Raw genomic sequence first — 21114 nt, 5'->3', positions numbered from 1 at the left:
TGGGCTTAGGGGGTTGGGACATTTTAGTAGTCATCCAGGGGCAGAGAATTAGGAGTAGTAAGTAGGAGTAGCCATGAAACATTTGAAACATGGGGTATGTATTAGAAATAAAATCTGGATTATACTATGGTACATTATAACCAGGTTTTTGTGCATTCAGAATACCTTGGTTAATAATTTGACAGACTTAACTCATGTGTCTCAGTTCTGCCTGTTAAATGCAAAAATCACTACAGTGAGTCCTCACTTAATATCATTGATGGGTTCTGTGACTTTAAGCAAAACTATGTATAATGAAGCCAGTTTTATCATATACTAATTGATATAAACAAGAGTTACATTCCTATGGCATCTGATCAATGTTATAATGAAACAACGTTGAACGAAACCAAATTGAGGATCTGCTATACTCCAAATTTTCATCGAAGTATAGGCATTGACAAAAATGATAAATGAACATGGGTCAGTTTTTTGGGCAGTGAAGAAAACAATATTTTGAATTATCCTTTAGTAATGTTTCAGGTTTGGTTCACTAAAGCATTTATATGGTTTCTTATATCATGGCAGATGTTGTCCTTTGACTGGCTAATTCACTAGAGGTGTAACATTTTTTCTTTGAATTCCACAGTGTCTTGGTACGGAGTTGAGGATTTGTTTCTCCAATGCTAAGTTTTAGTATTTGCTTTTTTTTTTGGTCTTTAAGTAAAAGCAAGGCGATTTAATCAGACAGTATCCAGATGGAATGCTAACATTCAACTTTATGATAGAAAAAATTAGGTCATTTTGAGAATAAAGATTGTTTTATTTTACTTACTTTAATTTTTATTTGATGTAACATTGTTTATAACCTTTAACAGATGATTTTAAATAGGATTTAAAATAATTTTTACATTATGGGCTTATATTTATGGAAGCCAGTAGGTGGCAGTATGATACATAAAATGAAAGGGTTTCAAAGGAGGGTGAGAGTCCATTTCATATGCAAATATGTTAGGAATTCAGATCGCTTTATAGTTCATCAAAACATTTTTTGTACTCTGCCACTTTGTTGAATATATTGCAATTACTATTTTGTGGGATTAAAAAACTATTATATATTTAATATATTTTTTTAAAGTTGAGGTTCTGCTGATTCCAAGGAATGCTGAGGAATTTGAGGAGAAGCCTCATGACTCACTGGGGGCTTCTATACTGATAGTAACTATTTATAAAACTAGGAAATTAAAACGAGTGCTTAGGGGGTTGGGGCATTTTAGTAATTGTCCCAGGGTAGGGAAATTGGAATAGTAATTAGGTTACCTGTCATGGACAGCATCTTAGCCATATAATAATGTGGCTGGTTTTTGAAGTTATATTAACATATCTTGGTTACTGAATTAAATGTTACTAAAATACCAAAATATTTGGTTGACAAGTTTGGTACATATACTTAGAAGGAAGAATAATAGGTATTTCATTGATTCCCATTAATATTCATTTATGGTATTAACCTGTCATTAAGTATGTTTCTGTATTTCTCCCCTAGGGTACTCTAAATGCCATGTGGTATGCAGAGGTTCGTTGCTTTTTAAAAAACTATTATAATGCATAGAGTACTTGTGTAATTTCAGTTGAAATAAGAAGTAGGTGTCAATATTTTTCTTAGCTGCTACAGATTTCTCCCTATGTGCTGGCTTGAAATAACTGCATTGTGCTTTAGCTTGACTGTTTTAATTTCTGCTTAAAAATTCACATAATTCGATAAACGTATGTGGCTATTGCTGCCTTCCATTCTCATTCGTCTCTGGTTGTATGTGTGCAATGTCTTTGATATGCTACTTGGTAATGTTTGCAAAGGAGCATTTACAGTAATGCATGATGTCTTAATTCTCCTGTGTAGGTTAAAGAACTCCGAGAGAAGGCTGAATTTTACAGGAAACGGGTTCTGGGCACACATTTTTCTCGGGATCATCTGAATCAGATTCTGTCTGATAACAACAGTTGGTGGGATGTCTCTTCGACCACGAGCTCAGAAGGAACCGTTAGCAGTAACATTAGAGCACTAGATCTTGCTGGGTGAGATGTTCTCTGTGTGTGGTGAAAAAGTATGCTGTAGCTTATGTAGATCATGGAATTTTATAGGTAAATGACATACTACTCAAAATTCATCTTCTACTTAAGTGGAGATATGCCAGCCATATATTATATTTTATTACTTTTAGTTTACTTTCTAAAAAATAAACCCATACATACTTGCTTTAAACACTTGTGTATAAATAATACATAATGTAAATCTGGAAGACTGGATTTTATAATGTTCCTTGTTAATAATTAAAAATAGAATAGGAATGATTATACAGCAGCTGTAAAAGAACTTTAAAAGTAAGCTATTATTAGTACATATCCATTATCATTTATTAATAAATTTCCATGGTTAATATGGAACTTAGGTCCTACTTCTATGGGAGAATTCTCTCTTGTGTTGGGCTTTATAGTGAAATGATCTAACTTTTTATAAGAGAAATAACACATTAATTTGTAGCAAATAAAATAGTTTTTAGTTGTTACAGTGTATTAATATAGTCACACATACCAAATTAAACAATAAATTCTAATTATGTGACATCTGATTTTAAGTTCATCACAAAACCTGTTCTTTAATAATTTTGGAAAAGATTAATCTATCTAAAGTATAAAATTTGAATCAGCTTACCAGATCTACAAGTACACTCGAGTTTGTGTACAAACTCTAATTGAGCAAGTTAGAACATGTGGGGTCGGTCCTAGTTTATGTGCATAATGCCAGTTTAGGGGATATGCATGAATTTTGTCAGTAGTGGTGCAGGCATATATATGTGAAGGTAGGAGTAAGAGGAGATAAATATATTTTATTTTGAAGTATTTTAATGGCAATTCCAGATCATAACTTTAATATATTATACTATAAAATGAACTCTTAGATTTCCTTCTTCAATATCTGGGCAAGGCAATATCTGTGGGAAATGTATAGTTGTGAATAGTGGAAGGGAATGATGGAGTCATTAAAATTGGTATAACTAGAAAACTCAAACTATTAGAGTTTAAAATAAAACTTATTTTGTTATGCAGAGATCCTACAAGCCATAAGACTTTGAAGAAATGTTCTACAAAACGAGAAGAAAAAAGGCCTGTCTTGGAAGAACAGCCCCAGAAAAATACCATGGAGAAACTGGGCATGTCAGATGCTCCCACTGTACCTGTTAGAAGGCGCCTGGCTTGGGATGATGCAGAGGTCACCAATGAAAACATACAGAAACAGTCGAGAGAGGAGGAAGATGCAGAGGACAGAGGAAGGGACAAGCAGGTTTATATGGGAGAGTTAGAGAAGTTGGAAGTACATGAAAAATCTAAGGCAGACAACATAAAAGAAGGGTGAGAGTTTTAAATTAATCAATATTTAGCAGCATTGTACACAGTTAATATGTATTTTGTTACTAATTAAGTATAGTGGGCTTTTGGTTTTATCACTAATAAAGATTTTATTTTAATCTCAGGAAGTAGGCATCCTACATGGTTTTTAATTTTATTTGATCAGGTATTTGAGTCATCTGAACTTAGTAATTGAATACTGATCTACTTGGGGAGGAAGTAGTGAGTGTTATTTTCATTTATGTCCTGCTAATTATGATTTGCTAGATTTGTGAATGTGTCTGGAAGAATGACTTTTCTTTATGATTTCAGGAAAATGGCTGATATTCTTAAATATCAGATGGCTATACCAAAAATGAATGAAAAGATAATCCTATATAATAAAAGGCTAATATGCAAGTCGACTGAATGGAACAACAACCAGTCGCTATGACATGCACTGATCACCACGGGGCAGACATTCAATGCAGGAGCTGCCCCCTGGTGGTGAGTGTGCTCCCACAGGGGGAGCACCACTCAGCCAGAAGCTGGGCTCGCTGGCAAGTGCAGTGGGAGCGGGCCTAAGCTGGCAGTCGGACATACCCTGAGGGGTCATTGACTGCGAGAGAGCACAGGCCCAGCTGAGGGACTCCCCCTCTAGTGTTTTATAAGTTAAAATATTTTGGCAGATAGCTAATTCCTATTGATTTATATGCAGATTTCTTTGGGGAGTGGTTCTCTACCATTGGTACTGGTACTTTTTGTCCATAGTCCAAATCCCTTATTGTTCTTTTAAAATATATATATATATATATATATAGTTCTTTTAAAAAATATATATTTCAGAGAGGGAAAGAGAGATAGAAACATCAGTGATGAGAGAGAATCATTGATCAGCTGCCTCCTGAATGCCCTCCACTGGGGATTGAGCCCATAACCCGGGTATGTGCCCCAACCCAGAATCGAACCATGACCTCCTGGTTCATAGGTCGATGTTCAACCACTGAGCCATGGCGGCTGAGCTCCCTTATCATTCTTTCATGAGTTTTGTAGTTAAAATGAGACTTAGGCTCTGATTTAATAAAAGAATTCTCTGCTGTGTTCTTGCTGACTTGCAATGATCTTCCCTCTTTTCCAGTATTTCAGCCACTCTTGCCTGCATGTGGATTTATTTAGTTTTTCAGAAACAAAATGGTCTTATCTTAAAAGTTTTATACTTTATTATTGCACAATGATAGCAGATTTCCTGGAGGAAATGCTTCATAATAGATTATTTTAATTTCTAGGTCAGATTCTTCTTCTGTATCCTCAGGAAAAGGAGGCAGGCTTCCTACTCCGAAGCTGAGAGAACTTGGTGGGATTCAAAGGACTCATCACGATCTTACCACTCCAGCTGTTGGTAATAGGCAAACACTATGCAGCTCTTATTTCACCTGCCTTATCTTCATGAAAATTTAGTTTAATTGAAACTTATCATCATCTGCATTTTTCCAGGTGGTGCTGTTTTAGTGTCTCCATCTAAAGTGAAGCCTCCAGTCCTGGAACAGAGGAAAAGAATGTCTTCGCAGGATGGTTTAGAGACTCCAAAGAGTGAATTTAGGAAGGTAACTATTTCTATTTTAGGGGAAAACATCTCTTCAGGAAGTGATTTTTTTTAGTAACATGTAATAAATGAATGATAATTTCAGATTTTAGAAAATTTTGTGTAACGTATGTGGAGATAATCTGTTAACTATTTTTAGTAAGGCAGAAGCATTGAATTGTTTTTTCTGGTGTTGACATTGTATTTCTGCTATACACTTTCAAATCTTGTCAGTAGTGACTCAACAGGAAGAGAAGAAAAACAGTTCTGCTTATTGAGTATCTAATGTGTGGCATTTGTGATCCAGCTATATTTTAGCACCAAAGATATAACCTTATTGAACTTACATTCTAGTAGAGGAGACAATAAACAGGATAACTAGGTAAAATACATAGTATGGTAGATGGTGATAAGTACTAAGAAGAAAAATAAAACAGGGCAAGTGAGTACGAAGGGGCCAGGGAAATTCTCACTGAGAGGTTGGCATTTGAGCAGAAGCTGAAGTTGGTGAAGGATTGACCCATATGCATATCTAGGAAGGCATTCTAGGCCAAAGAACAGCAAGTGCAAAATCCTGGAGTTGAGAAGGTAGCTCATTTCTTCAGGAATAGAGAGCAATAGAGGGAGAGTAGTATGGGTGATGAGTTCAGAGGCATAATGGGCCACTAAATTGTGTAGAGCCTTATAAGTCATAGCAAAGACTTTCAATTTTATTCTTAATGAAATGGGAAGCCTTTGGAGAGGCAGAGGAGTGATATGAGTCAAAATATTCAGGCAAGAATGATGGGCATTGGATTGTAATGGAGGTCATATGATAAAGTCTGATTCTGGATATTCATAGAAAGTATAGCTAATAAGATTTGCTGATGTATAAGATATGGGGTGGGAATAATAGAAAAATCAAAGATAACTCAGGAATTTTGGCCTGAGCAATAAGGATGGAATTGCTTTTTAACTGAGATGGGGATGACAGTATGAGGAAAAGATTTGTCAGGGAAGACCAAGAGTTCTGTTTTGGACATGTTAAAGTTGAGAAGCTTATTAGTCATATAAGTAGACATGTTGAGTAGGGAGTTGATTGAGTTTGGAGTGTAGAGGAGAGGCTGGGCGGCAGATAGGTTTGAAGGCTCTTTATCATGTAGGTGGTACAGGTATGTAAGGTCTTGAGACTGGCAAAGGTCATCAAGGAAGTGGATTTTAGAGAAGAGTAGGTTTATATAGGTCTGAGCCCCAGGCTTTTAATACTGGGAAGTTGAGGAGTAACCAGCAGAGACTGAAGAGAAGCAGCCATGAGGTGGTGGGAAACAGAAGACTGTGGTCTCCTGGAGGTGTCAAGGAGGAGGGAGTGCTAATGCTACTGATGGGTCAGTAAGGTATGATGGCTTGAACTAAGGAGGGTTGGCACAGATGGAAGTGGATGAGACTGAAGAATTGTGTAAGGGGAACGATGTCGAGGCTTGGTGCTGGTTGGCTACTAGGGGTGAGAGGCCATTAATGACTTCTGGGTTTCTGGCTTGCCCAAAAGGATTGGTGGAGGTTGCTGTGCACTGAGGAAGAGAACTCTGGATAGGAACCACTTTTAGAGAGGGATATCAGGAGTTTCATTTTTATTCACTCGATTCAGTATTTAATAGGCTCTTACTATATGCCAGGCACTGTTCTAGGATCTGGGGATTAATTGATATTCAGAACAAAATCCCTGCCCTTGTGGAGCTTGTGTTTTTATGGGAGAAATAGACAAATTTTATAAACTCAATTTAAGGTGGTAGTAAGTGCTATGAATGGAATGAAATAAAATCACAAATGACTTCCAAGGGCTGGATGAGGCTGCTTTACTTTGGGCCATAAAGACAGGCACCTCTGAGGAGGTGGAGTTTTATCTAAGACCTGACTAATGAGGGGAGGTGCCCATGCAGAGATCTGGGGCACAGATTGTTTTCCAGGGAGAAAGAGCAGCGAGTGCAAGTGTATAGCAGAGTTTTTAAGGAGTGAAAAAGCTGGTATGACCGGAGCCTAGAGAGGGAAGAAGAGAGTAGGGAATAAGGTTGGAAAGGGGAGGCTGGATAACAGGTGGGGATGTTGTTCTGATGGCACTGGGAAGCCATTGGAGGATTTAGAAGCAACAAAGCAAATATAAATCTCTGGTTTACATGGTAAATAAAATCATTCACTGCTCAGTGGAGAATGGACTGTACTGGGGGAGAGTGGAAGCAGTGAGGCCAATAAGGAGGCTTTAAGCTCAAAAATAGATCACAAAGTCAGTTAAATTAAACCTGGGAACCCTCCGTGTTTAAAATATTCTACCGATTTCATTCAGGTCTTTTTAACAATAGTAAAACCATTTTCATAGAGACCTCAAATTCTATTTATATGTATAGAAAATGAAAAATATCAAGGAACAGTTTTCCTAAATGATACTTATAGTTAAAAAGGGAAGCAAGAAGATTCGTAGTTTTTATCTTAATCTTGATTTAAAAATATGTTTGTTGGATAAGATCCTAGGCCAGTGGTTGGCAAACTCATTAGTCAGCAGAGCCAAATATCAACAGTACTTCTTCAAAATAGACTCGCCCAAGCCAAAAACCGACTTCTGCGCATGGGCCACGAAGTTTCAGTCGCACTGTACGTGTGCGCCCGCACGTGGTATTTTGTGGAAGAGCCACGCTCCAAGGGGCCAAAGAGCCACATGTGGCTCGCGAGCCGCAGTTTGCCGACCAGGGTCCTAGGTCATGTCTACTTTAAAGCAATGAGCTCTTTAATTGCAGAAAATGATGCCTAAGATCAGAAAGCATTGTTTTGAATATTGTATTGATATACTCAAAGTTAATAGCTAAAGGCAATAATTACAAGGATTAATCAGGAAAGTTTGGAGCTGTATTTGATTTTACTGGTTTACATTCTCTTAAAAAAGTGAAATTACACAGAGACTTTTAGGATAATGATATGTTATCATTGTGGAAAATTAAAAAAAGTGTCAAAATAAAAAAAAAATAATGTCATACTTACTGTTCAGGGACATCCACTTTTGAAATTTTGAATTATTTAGGTATATAGTATATTTTTTATCATACTGTAGATAAGGCTGGTCACTATGACACACACTGACCACCAGGGGGCAGACTCCCAATGCAGGAGCTGCCCTCTGGTGGTCAGGTCACTCTCACATGGGAGGAGCTCTGCTCAGACCCAAGCCAGGCTGATGGCTGCCAGTACAGCGGTGGTGGTGGGAGCCTCTCCTGCCTCCTCAGCAGCGCTAAGGATGTCCTACTGCAGTTTAGGCCTGCTCCCCGCTGGCAAGTGGACATCCCCTGAGTGCTGCCGGGCTGCCAGAGGGATGTCTGACTGCCAGCTTAAGCCAGCAGGTGGTCATCCCCTTAGGGGTCCCAGATTGCGAGAGGGCACAGGCCGGACTGAGGGAACCTCTCCCCCCTCCCTGCTGAGTGCACAAATTTTTGTGCACCGGACCTCTAGTTTCCATATAATTAAATATCATTTATATATAATTTTTAATAACATGATATACAGTCTATAGCAGCCATGGGCAAACTATGGCCCGTGGGCCGGATCCGGCCCATTTGAAATGAATAAAACTATTGAAAAAAAAGACCGTACCCTTTTATGTAATGATGTTTACTTTGAATTTATATTAGTTCACACAAACACTCCATCCATGCTTTTGTTCCGGCCCTCCGGACCAGTTTAAGAACCCATTGTGGCCCTCGAGTCAAAAAGTTTGCCCACCCCTGGTCTATAGTTATACAGTCGTCGTTTTAACTACATGCTTATTGTTGAAATCGATTTTTTAAAAGTAGATGCCTATTGTTATTTCTTAATTTTTCTATTTTGAAATACATCCTTTACCTAAATTTCTGTTGTCTTCTTGTGTAAATACTAAGTGGTGAAAGGATTCAAAAGTTTAAGGTTTTAGCTATGTTTTGCCAACTTCCCCAAAAGATTGTGCTCCCAACAACACTGTAGTGTCATTTTTTATATCCTTGCCAGCTCTGGGTATCATAGTTTGTTTTTTCAAAAAGTAATCTTTGTAATTTTGGAGGTAAAAAATTAGTACTTCAATGATTCTCTTGAAATATTTGATTATAAGTAGTGAATATGTTTGACATTTATAATTTGTGTGTATATGAATTGCTTATACATATCCTTTTTCTACTTTTTAGTTAGGTTTACCTCTTCTTACTATTTTTAAAGAAATACTTATGTAGCAATTATAGTAATTCATCAATCATCCTATCTAATAAAAGAGAAAAATGGTAATTGGCGTACGACGATACCCTTTTCATTGGCTAATCAGGGCTATATGCAAATTAACTGCCAACTAAGATTGGCAGTTAACTGCCAACTAAGATTGGCAGTTAACTGCCAACAAGATGGCGGTTAATTTGCATATGTAGGCACAATGCAGGGAGGTGAAAGGGAAAGCAGGAAGAAGCCCCCTGCCACTGACAGTGATCGGAAACCCAGGGGGGAGCTAAGAGCTGGGGGGCAGGGCAAAGGCGACCCTGGGGCCGCCTTTGCCCTGCCCCCCAGCCATGATCGGAGAATCAGGTGCATTTGCCGCCCTGGCCAGTGATAGCAGGAAGTAGGGGTGGAGCCAGCGATGGGAGCTGGGCACGGTCGAAGCTGGCAGTCCCGGGAGCTAGGGGTCCCTTGCTTGGGCCTAAAGCGAAGCCCACGATCGCAGGGCCGCTGCAGCTGCGGGTCCCCGCTGCCCGGGGCAGACGCCTAGGCCAGAGGTGTCAGGCCCGGGCAGGGGCGGAGCCTGCAACCACGGGGAGCTGGGGGTCTCCTGCCCAGGCCTGACGCCTCTGCCAGAGGCCTCAGGCCTGGTCAAGGGGCCGATCCGGTGATTGGTGATCGGAGGGTGATGAGGGTCAACTCCTCTGGCCAAGGCATCAGGCCTGGGTGGGGGGCGGAGCCGGGGATTGGGGGGATATGATGGTCCCCTTGCCCAGGCTTGAAGCCTGGGTCAGAGGCATCAGGCTTGGGCGGGGGGTGGAGCAAGCGATCAGAGGGAGATGGGGGTCCCCTGCCCAGGCATGATTCCTGGGCCAGAGGCCTCAGGCCTGGGCGGGGGCCAGAGCCAGTGATCAGGGGGAGATGGGGGTCCCCTGTCCAAGCCTGACACCTCTGGCGGAGGCGTCAGGCCTGGGCAAGGGGCCGATCAGGCGATCGGAGGGTGATGGGGGTCTATGCCTCTGGCTGAGGCATCAGGCCTGGGCTGGGGGCAGAACCAGTGATGGGGGGAAATGAGGGTCCCCTGCCCAGGCCTGACGCCTCTGTCAGAGGCGTCAGGCCTGGGCAAGGGGCCGATCCTGCGATTGGAGGGTGATGGGGGTCAACGCCTGAGGGCTCCCAGTATGTGAGAGGGGGCAAGCTGGGCTGAGGGACACTCCCCCCCCCACACACACACACCCAGTGCACGAATTTCGTGCACCGGGCCCCTAGTATGTTATATATTTTCCTCAAATTTGATTTTTCATTTATTTATTTATTTAAATATATTTTATTGATTTATTTTTTTAAATTAAATCTTTATTGTTCAGATTATTACAGTTGTTCCTCTTTTTCCCCCCCATACCTCCCCTCCACCCGTTTTCCCCCCCACCCTCTGCCCTCACCACCCCCCCCCCACTGTCCTCATCCATAGGTGCACGATTTTTGTTCAGTCTCTTCCTGCATCCCCCACACCCCTTTCCCCCCCAAGAATAGTCAGTCCACTCCCTTTCTATGCCCCTGATTCTATTATAATCACCAGTTTATTCTGTTCATCAGATTTTTTATTCACTTGATTTTTAGATTTACTTGTTGATAGATGTGTATTTGTTGTTCATAGTTTGTATCTTTATCATTTTCTTCTTCTTCCTCTTCTTAAAGGATACCTTTCAGCATTTCATATAATACTGGTTTAGTGGTGATGAACTCCCTTAGCTTTTTCTTATCTGTGAAGCTCTTTGTCTGACCTTCAATTCTGAATGATAGTTTTGCTGGATAAAGAATCTTGGTTGTAGGTTCTTGGTATTAATCACTTTGAATATTTCTTGCCATTCCCTTCTGGCCTGCAAAGTTTCTGTTGAGAAATCAGCTGACAGTCATATGGGTACTTCCTTGTAGGTAACTGACTGTCTTTCTCTTGCTGCTTTTAAGATTCTTTCTTTGTCTTTTGCTCTTGGCATTTTAATTATGATGTATCTTGGTGTGGTCCTCTTTGGATTTCTTTTGTTAGGGGTTCTCTGCGCTTCCTGGACTTGTAAGTCTATTTCTTTCACCAGATAGGGGAAGTTTTCTGTCATTATTTCTTCAAATAGGTTTTCAATATCTTGCTCTCTCTCATCTTCTGGCACCCCTATAATTCGGATGTTGATATGCTTGAAGTTGTCCCAGAGGCTCCTTACACTATCTTCATATTTTTGGATTCTTTTTTCATTTTGCTTTTCGGTTGGGTGTTTTTTGCTTCTTCGTATTTCAAATCTTTGACTTGATTCTTGGGATCCTCTAGTCTGCTGTTGGGAGTCTGTATAATATTCTTTATTTCAGTCAGTGTATGCTTAATTTCTAGTTGGTCCTTTATCACAACATCGAGGGTCTCATTAGACTTCTTGAGGGTCTCATTAAGTTTATCAGCGGTTTCTAGAAAATTCTTGAAAAACCTTAAAAGTGTGGTTTTGGTTCAGGATTTCAGTCTATACTAGAAATCCTTCCTTCCTTCCTTCCTTCCTTCCTTCCTTCCTTCCTTCCTTCCTTCCTTCCTTCCTTCCTTCCTTCCTTCCTCTCTTCCTTCCTTCCTTCCTCTCTTCCTTCTTTCCTTCCTCCCTTTTCTGTTTGCTTTTTAAAATAGCTTTGAAGGAATGGAAAATTTCTGGAAAAAAAAAAAAAAGTGTGGTTTTGAACTCTATATCCAGTCGTTTGCTTTCCTCCATTTCTGTCATTTGTGACCTGTTTCTTTGTCTCCGCATTTTTTTATGCTTCTCTGTGTCGATAGAGTGGCTTTCTGTACTAGGAGTCCTATAAGGCCCAGTGGCTCAGCCTCCCCAATTACCTGAGGTAGACACTCTTGGTGCACCCCCTTGTGGGCTTTGTGCACAGTCTTGTTGTAGTTAAGCGTTGATTGTTCTAGGTAAAGGTAACACTGGGAGGGATTGACCTCCAGGCCAATTGGCTGTGAGAATCAGCTGTGTCTGCAGTGGGAGAACTTCTGTGCTGGAGACACCCCTCTGGGACAATACTTGCTTCAATGGGACTTTGATGGTCACTGAGTCTGCCCCCTGAGTGTGTCCTTTATGAATCCGAGGAGCTGCAATCTGGATGGTCCCACTCTGACCACCGGGCACACTGGCTCCTGGATCTCTAAGGAGGTGTTAAACTAGCCTCTGCCTGAGGCTATCCAGCAGGAGCCAGCTGTGACGCAATGCAAGTTGCCCTGCGGCCTTGGGCCAGCTGCAGTTTGTTAGGTAATTATCAGATTTCAAAGGGCCAGGCCTTTCATATGCAAAAGCCTCCATGCAGGGCTTGGGCAGGGCAGGGTCCCAGGGGATCAACAGGGTTGATCTAGCAGTTATGGCTGCTCTCAGTCCTACCCTCAGAGGCCCTGCTTCTCAGTGTCCCGGCAATCGCTTCAAGCACCCCCCCCCCCCCCCCCCCCAGAGAAAGCCGCCCTTGACTTCCGACCAATGCCAGACAGTCCAGTTTCTCCCTTATGAGTCTGGGTCCCCAGAGACTCGCCCGGAACTGGAGCTCAGAGCTTGAGACTCCCTCCCGATTGAAAAAGACAACCGTGTCCTCAGCCGCCAACCCTCTCCGCATGCCCCTCTGTACCTCTGTATTTTACTTCCACACCGCACCTCCTCTGAGTCTTGGTATGCTTTTCTCTTTCCTTCTAGTTGTAGAATTTCCACTCAGCCAGCCTTCCTGTGGTTCTGGATGATGTTTGTTCCGTCTTTTAATTGTAGTTTTGAAGTGGTTGTGCAAGGCAGCAATCTCCGGTGATTACCTATACCGCCATCTTGGTTTTCCATTTTATTGATTTCTTACAGAGAAGAAGGGAGAGGGATGGAGATTTAGAAACATTGATCAGCTGCCTCCTGCATGCCCCCTATTGGGGATGTGCCCACAACCAAGGTACATGCCCTTGATTGGAATCGAACCTGGGACCCTTCACTCTGCAGGCTGACACTCTATCCACTGAGCCAAACAAGTTAGGGCTTTCTTTTATTTTTTAATGTTTATATATATTTTTTCTATAGCTAAATATGTTTATATTGGTTGTTAGGCTTATAAAACCTTCCCCATATGGACATTACATAAAGTTTCCCCATATTCTCCTACTGCTTTTATAGTAATACTAGAGGCCCAGTGCACAAAAATTTGTGCTCTCGGGGGGGGGAAGGGGGGTCCCTCAGCCTGGCTTTTGCCCTCTCGCAGTCTGGGACCCCTCAGGAGATAATGACCTGCTGGCTTAGGCCTGCTCCCGGGTGGCAGAGGGCAGGCCTAATCCCTAGGTGCAGCCCCTGGTCGGGCTCAGAGCAGGGCCGACTGGGGAATTGGGGCGCCGCCCCCTGTCATGCACAGAGCAGGGCGGATCGGGAGGTTGCGATGCCACCCTCAGTCACGCTTAGGGTAGGGCCGATTGGGGGGTTGGGGCACCGCCCCCTGTCACACTCAAGGCAGGGTCAATGGGGAGGTTGCGGCACCACCCCCTGTCATGCACAGAGCAGGGCCAATCAGGGGGTTGGGTCGCTGCCCCCTGTCACGCACAGAGCAGGGCCCATCAGGGGGTTGGGGAGCTCCCCGCTGTCACGCACAGAGCAGGGCGGATCAGGGGGTTAGGGCGCCGCCCTCTATCACCCACAGAGCAGGGCCGATCAAGGGGTTGGGGCGCCTTCCCCTGTCAGGAGCAGAACAGGGCCGATAGGCAGATTGTGGCCCCGCCCCCTGTCATACACAGAGCCACAGGGCGATCAGGGGGTTTGGGCGCTGCCCCCTGTCATGCTGATCCTGGTGCCGGGAGACCTCACGGCTCTGCTGGGATGCTGGGAGGCATATTACCCTTTTACTATATAGAATAGAGGCCTGGTGCATGGGTGGGGGCTGGCTGGTTTGCTCTGAAGGGTGTCCCGGATCAGGGTGGGGGTCCCCACTGGGGTGCCTGGCCAGTCTGGATGAGGGGATGATGGCTGTTTGCAGCTGGTCACACCCCCTTCAGGATGGGGGTCCCCACTGGGGTGCCTGGCCAGTCTGGGTGAGGGGCTGAGGGCTGTTTTCAGGCTGGGACTGAAGCTCCCAATCGCTCGTTTTTTTCTTTTTTTTTTTTTTTTTATTCTGAGCCAGCTTTAGTTCTGAGGCTCCAGCTCTCAGGCCTCCGCTCCTGAAAGCAGGTATCTGGTTTGTTTAGGTTCTACAATAGAAACTCTATCAACTCCAGATCTGAGATTCCGGCTAGCTGAAAGCTGGTTTCTGGGGTTTTGTTCAGCTTCTATTTTTGTAACTATGTTTCAAACTGCCGCCAGCTCAGAGGCCTGCAGTGGCAGGCGGGGAACGTTGGAGTCCTCCGTCACTGAAGCAAGCAAGCCTCATGTTAGTTTCAAGCTGCCTGGCTGCCGGCCGCCATCTTGGCTGGCAGTTAATTTGCATATCTTGCTGATTAGCCAATGGGAAGGGTAGCGGTCAAAGCCAATTACCATGTTTCTCTTTTATTAGATAGGACTAGAGGCCCAATGAACAGAATTCGTGCAAGTAGGCCTTCCTTCCCCTGGCTACTGGCACCGACTTCCCTCTGGCACCCGGGATTCGGGCTTCTCTCGCAGACTTGGCTTCTTCCGGAAGGACATCTGGCCTAATTAGCATATTATGCTTTTATTATTATAGATATTTTTGTGTGTATTTAAAGGTTTTATACACACACACACACATATATGTAAACACACACACATGTGGTGTTTTTTTGTTTGTGTTTTTTTTGGTCATTTAGAAAGAAGGTCATGTGGTAGCTCTGACTTCTCCAGCTGCTGGTATAAAAACAGTTGATCCCCTGCCTTTAAGAGAAGATTCTGAAATTAATATCACCAAATTTGCTGAAGCCACTCTTCCAGTTTCAAAAATTCCAGAATATCTAACAAACAAGTCTGGGCGGTCTCCTTCTCCACCCTGTGCTTCGTCCTACTGGCATCCCTGTCATCGAATTAACGGCTGTCTGAGAGATCCAGAATTTCAGCATAATGGTAATTATTTTGGTTTTAATTTTTTGTCTTTTAAAATGAAAGTCTTACACGTGTAGGTACAAAGGCTATAAGTATCTACTAAGTATTAATAAATTATGTTACTTAGTTTTTTAATTAGTGTATTTTCTTTAAATAGGAATTTAATCTTTGGAATAGTTCATTGTACTGTACCCAAGGTTACTTTTGTATAATCGTGAGGTGTGTCTCAAGTTCTTTCCCATACACATACAGGCAATGCACTAGATGACAATAGCACCCTTTCCTCAGGTGTGACAACCAAAAATGTCTGCATACATTGCTAAATGTTGCCTAGGTATAGAACTCAATGAATTATTTTCCTTTAGTTTTATTGGGCATTGCTCTGCTCTCTTCTAGCTTATACCATTACTGTTGAGAAGTCTGATACTCTCTTTATTTTCCATCTTTTGTATGTGTCTTTTTTATTCCTGGAAGCTTTTTGGGATCATTTCTTTATACCTAATGATCTGAAATTTTACAGTACAGTGGGGCCTTGACTTACGAGTTTAATTCCTTCCGAGACCGACCTCGTTAAGGAGCTCGTTAACTCAAATTACTCTATCAACTCAATGCAAAAAATCGGCCGAGAGACAGCTGGTGTCTCAAAAAACTTGTTAGTCGGGACACTCGTAAGTCAAGGCCTCAATGTAGTTCTTTTTTCATTCATTTTGCTGATACTCAGTAGGTCTTTTCAGTTCCTCACTTCTGGGACATTTTCATGAATTATTTAGTCAGTAATTTCTTCCCTTCCATTTTCTGTTTCATTTTTTTTCTGATACACCGATTATTCAGGTGTTGACCCGGTGACCATGATCATATTTTCTTACCTTACCCCTCCTATTTGCCATCTCTGTCTTTTTATTTTAATTTGAAAGGGTTACAATTTTTTATCGTTTTCCTTTTCTTCTGAGTTTTTTAAAAGAATTTGCCTATATTTTTAACTTTTAAGAATTTTTTTAACACTGAATTTTTTGTATACAGCATCCTGTTTTTATTTTGTAGATCACATGTTTTATCTCTTTCAGAAGATTAATATATATGATCTCAGAGTAGCTTTGATAAGCCTTTAGAGATGAAACCTCCATTTCTCTTCTGGGAGAGGAGTAGTTACCCACCTGTGCAAATTTAAATAAGGATCTGGCAGTCTGTTTTTTTTTAAGTTTTTATTTTTTAATTATAGTTACTTTTAATATTTTGTATTGGTTTCAGGTGTACATTATAGTGGTTAGACAATCATACACTTTACACAGCGTTTCCCCCAGTATTTCCAGTATCCAACCAGTTTCCTGGTTCAGTCTTATTCTCACTTCAACTTTCAGTGCTACTCAGTACTCCCAAATGCTGAGCCATGAGGAGAACAAAATGGTTGCTTCTTGGTTTACCTCCACTGTTGCCTTAAGAATATATTTTTATTGATTTCAGAGAAAAAGGGAGAGGGAGAGAGAGATAGGAACATCAGTGATGAGAGAGAATCATTGATCGGCTGCCTCTTGCACGCCCCCTACTGGGGATTGAGCCTGCAACTCAGGCATGTGCCCTTGACCAGAATTGAACGTGGGACCCTTCAGTACCCAGGTGGATGCTCTATTCACTGAACCAAACCTGCTAGGGCTAATAAAATTTTTGATAGCTTACTTTCACTAAGGGTTTGCTATAAATAAGATATACTGTTGGGTAGCTTTGAAAGATAATTTCTTGTGCCTTTTATTTTTTTAAGTGGGAAAAGCAAGGAAGAACAATTTCCAGTTACCGCAGCATGAAGCCTATAATGATGAAGGTATTTCCATAGTCCAATAACAAGATAAAACTATGAGGTTTATTATATGGCATTTAGTTTATAATAGTATAATTATCTTACAATTCATCAGCACTATATACTTTCCAAAATACTTCCACCAGGTGTTACTTCATTGGATCCTTGAAATCTTATGAGGGAGGTGAAGTTATCTCTATTTTACAAATGAGTAAACTGAGACCTAAAGGCCCAGTGAATAGTTTCTAAGGCAAACGGATGATAAAAGATTGAGCCTCAGATCACACTGAGGTCCATACCCTCTCTGTTTCCCCCCGGTGTAGGTGGAATTTGGCCTAGCATTGTATCCATTATTTTTCCAAATGCGATATATTCTTATCAATTTTTCATTCTAAAAAAAATACAATTTTGAAAAATGAGCTTTTTTTTCTGTGTAGTTTTCATGATGACAAATTCATTTGTTTCTAATAGTGGCAGGAGAAATTTTGAATTCTTGATGTGAACAACTAAAATGACAATTTTAATTTATCCTTAGAAATATGAAATTACTGAATTTGTAAATTTGGGGTTTGAAAGTAAATTTAAATTAATACTTTATGTATTTTAAGTTCATGTACATTAAAGGTTGTCTTTCCTCTTAGCAAGTTTGGGACGTTTTTTCAGAATTTAGTGAGCTGGAAATTAAGTTATTATGTTTAAAGTGCAAATATCTGGACAAGTTGAATCCAGTTCTGTTTTCTTTCTTTTTTTAAAAAATTTTTTTATTGCTTAAAGTATTACAAATCTGTTTTCTTTTTAATGGAAGAACAGTGTTTACAAATAATCTTATAATAGATTTGCTTACTCAGAGTGAGGAATTTCAGTAATAATGAAAGGTAGCATATTAAAGTCAAATAATATTTCTACATTAAGTAAGATTATTTTAGAAATGTGATATAAATACCATGTTAAGCTATGGAATTTTGTTTTTAAGAAGTTTTAAAAAGCTTTTCACTCAGAGCAGCTGTACTTTTTAAAGTAGGGCAGGACAGTCTGATGATGAATTGTTTCCAGGTAATACTGAAATCATAAGCCGTGTGTTGAGGTGATGACATTGTGGGATTTCAGGAAGGAGACAGAATGCTCATTTAACATTTAAATGTTTCATTCTGAATATGGTAAACTTGGTAAATTTACTATGAACTGTCCTGAAAATATTAGTATCTTATATTTCAATAGAGTACTTTTTTCTGTCAGTCAATATTGACGTTACAAAGCTTGATGCTTTTACTTTTCTGTTACTATTATAAAACAATATTTTTATAAGAGATATTTTTTGCATTGACTATAATTCTTTTCATTGCAGACGACAGATTATCTGAGATTTCTGCTCGCTCTGCAGCTTCCAGTCTCCGGGCTTTTCAAACTCTGGCACGAGCTCGGAAAAGGAAGGAGAATTTCTGGGGCAAAACATAATTAAACACACCTATTTGAGTTGCTTTTATTTAGGGAACTATTAGCACAGTTTTTCTTTATTGCTTTATTCTGTTAAGACTTTTTAAGTATTTGGATTTTTTCCTAACAGTGCCTACTTAAGAAGAACTATTTGATTTTCAATAGCCAATTCAATTTACTTGGAAAATTTTGACACAGGTTTACACAAATTTAACTTTTAAAGAATTCTTTTTACATCTATTCCAAATTATAAAGACATAGATTATAAAGTTCTTCACATGTTCTAACTTTTGTTTTAGTGTTATGGATAGTTGGTAGAATTGTGAATTTTACCTATCCAAAAAATATTCTATGTGAAGTAAAAATTAAGATTCCAGTGTGAAGTATATATTTCCCTAAGATTGCTTCTATTATCTTTATAATTGTAGATGTCATAAAATGAATATTTTGCTCTTTTATTTTTCTGTAGTGTTTATTTTTTAGTAACTTCCGTATGTGGTTATAATGTTAAGATACTTTTAGATTTAAAATATTAGCTGTACATATCTTTCTTATTTATGTAACAAAGTTTGCTGAGAGAATATGTATATTTTTTATCTTTATGTGTATTCTATTTGTACAAGTACTGGCTTATATTTGAATAATGTCTGAATTTTGAAAAATTATTTGTATAATGGAAAACTAAAACTTTGTAGATATTTCAAAATAAAAATCAAGTATTTCAATTCCCTGTTTATTTCAAGTGTTTGGCTCCTCCAAAATGTTAGTACCTAGGACAGATAATTATCTTTTAGAAACATTTTACTCATAATAGGTTAGTCAAATGTTATAGTGCTTTTGCATCAATCCAAATGCAATGAAACCAAGTCCATGATATCTTTGTATAAAAGTAGAAAAATATAGAATTTCCAAGGCAGAATAATTTTTAAAAAATTTAACACAAACTTTTTGACTGTACTTCTTCAGTCATAGGGACATATTCTGACTTTACCTTGTAAATCATGACAAATTTAATTTTCTTAAAATAGAGTTTTTATAACAATACAGAAAAGCTTTATGATAGTACGTAAAAGGTACTGAAGATAAAATATACGATTATTTGTGCTTATTGGTTAGAAAACAATCTGTTCTAAATTGCTTTATTTGGTCAAAAGTGCTATACAAAAATCATCGATTCACAGTAAGTTTGTTAAAGATCTTAGCATTATCATGAGGTTATAAAGAACTGTGGACATACAATTATTTGCTTATATTTCACTGACCTTTTAAAATAGTTTGTTGATAAAAAAAGTTATGAAGGCACTAAATATGGAAATAAAAATTATAAGTTAGTGTATAAGTGGATTTTTGAACACAAATCACCTTGGATTCTGTATAAATGTCTACTGAGGCATATTAATTTGGAACTGAGAGATGGTTAGTTGGCTAGGACAGAGTTTTCAATGGCTGACCACTGATTTACAGTAAAGTGAGGAATTATAGCTTAAGCTGTAGACGGTAGAGTCTGGGGTCACACACTGGAATAAATCACTCCACATGAACTTGATCTGTCGGGGGTTGGATGGGTTAGGGTGTGGTTCTCATGAGGTCAAGGTCATTACTCCACCTTGTACTGCTGACTGCCTCTCAAAAGCCCTACTCAGTGGCCCAGGGGAGAGAGCAATGTTGAGGGATCAATATTGTTTCATCACTCCTACTAAAAGATCAATTCAAAGGACCTGCATTTGAATTGGGTAAATAGTTTATACTAGAGAAATGGTTCATGAGACTTGTTGGTATTTAGGAGCTGGGATTGTTAATTCAGTGTTTTAATCAGTTTTATTAAAATATTCTTTCATGTATAATAAACTGCAATCATTTAAAAAATTACAGCTCAATGAGTTTGGAAAGAATGTATACATCTGAAACCAACACCAAGAAACATTACATTTCCAGCATCCTAAAAGTTTCCTCATTTCCTTTAGCAGTTAATTTCATTCCTACATATAGTATTATAAAGTGGTGATAACAACTTTTGTCAAAATTGGTATTTCATAAACTGGATTGGGGAGAGAACATCAGAATCACAATGGAAATTTTTCCAAAATGCACACACCTACCACCCTGTTTTTTTATCCCCCCCACCTTCATCCTAGATGCTGAGATTCCCATGTTTCTCTGGTTGAGAACCCAGACAAAAATGCACAAATAATGCATATGGAAACTGCATGTTCATTTTTGCTTTCATCTCTGCATCTCTTTGGGAATCTGAACTCTTAAGAAGGATGATTTTGAGAATTAAGGATAAAGAACATGATAAATTGCTTAGGGATGCTATCAAGAGATTTAAACATAAAAAACTTCATTTTATAAATGGGAAGACACTCTTAGATTAAATGACTAGACCAAGATCTCAGCTGGTAAATCAAATCTAGGTCTTCTTACTTGAAATCTACCCACGTTGCCTACTCTCTAGTGTTAAACTTGTGAGTCCTGCTGTGATTCAGTTCTCTGGTTGATTCATTTGGGAATTAAAATTTTAACTTTGCTTTCTTAGGAGATAAATGAAACACCTACCTTTCTAGTCAGGAAAAAAGAGTATACGGCATATACATATATTGTACAAATGGATTCAACCAGAATGAAATTGAGTTAATAATCAACACGTTTGTCCTTACATAGAACAATGTTATAATTGGCTACCCAGAATGGATTTTGTACCTTTGTTGTAGTTGTAGACACTCAGAAAA

General features: G+C 39.7%; 1 protein-coding gene across 2 annotated transcripts in view; it reads left to right on the top strand.

Annotated features, from left to right (window-relative positions):
* Positions 1-19084, top strand: part of MDM1 (Mdm1 nuclear protein) — a 44761-nt gene extending 25677 nt beyond the window's left edge. Inside the window, exons 8-15 of one of the 2 annotated variants that reach the window (XM_059683540.1) lie at positions 1526-1555; positions 1880-2055; positions 3088-3390; positions 4653-4765; positions 4861-4970; positions 14931-15180; positions 16916-16975; positions 18297-19084. In XM_059683540.1, coding sequence (XP_059539523.1) covers positions 1526-1555; positions 1880-2055; positions 3088-3390; positions 4653-4765; positions 4861-4970; positions 14931-15180; positions 16916-16975; positions 18297-18406 — 1152 coding nt within the window. In that variant the 3' untranslated portion in view covers positions 18407-19084. The remainder of the gene's footprint in view (positions 1-1525; positions 1556-1879; positions 2056-3087; positions 3391-4652; positions 4766-4860; positions 4971-14930; positions 15181-16915; positions 16976-18296) is intronic. The other variant, XM_059683541.1, reaches the window with a different exon arrangement.
* The last annotated feature ends 2030 nt before the right edge of the window (positions 19085-21114 follow it).

This window comes from Myotis daubentonii, chromosome 2 (genome assembly GCF_963259705.1).
Source record: "Myotis daubentonii chromosome 2, mMyoDau2.1, whole genome shotgun sequence".
NCBI classification, from domain to species: Eukaryota; Metazoa; Chordata; class Mammalia; order Chiroptera; family Vespertilionidae; genus Myotis; species Myotis daubentonii.
This window is presented reverse-complemented; position numbering and strand designations above follow the sequence as displayed.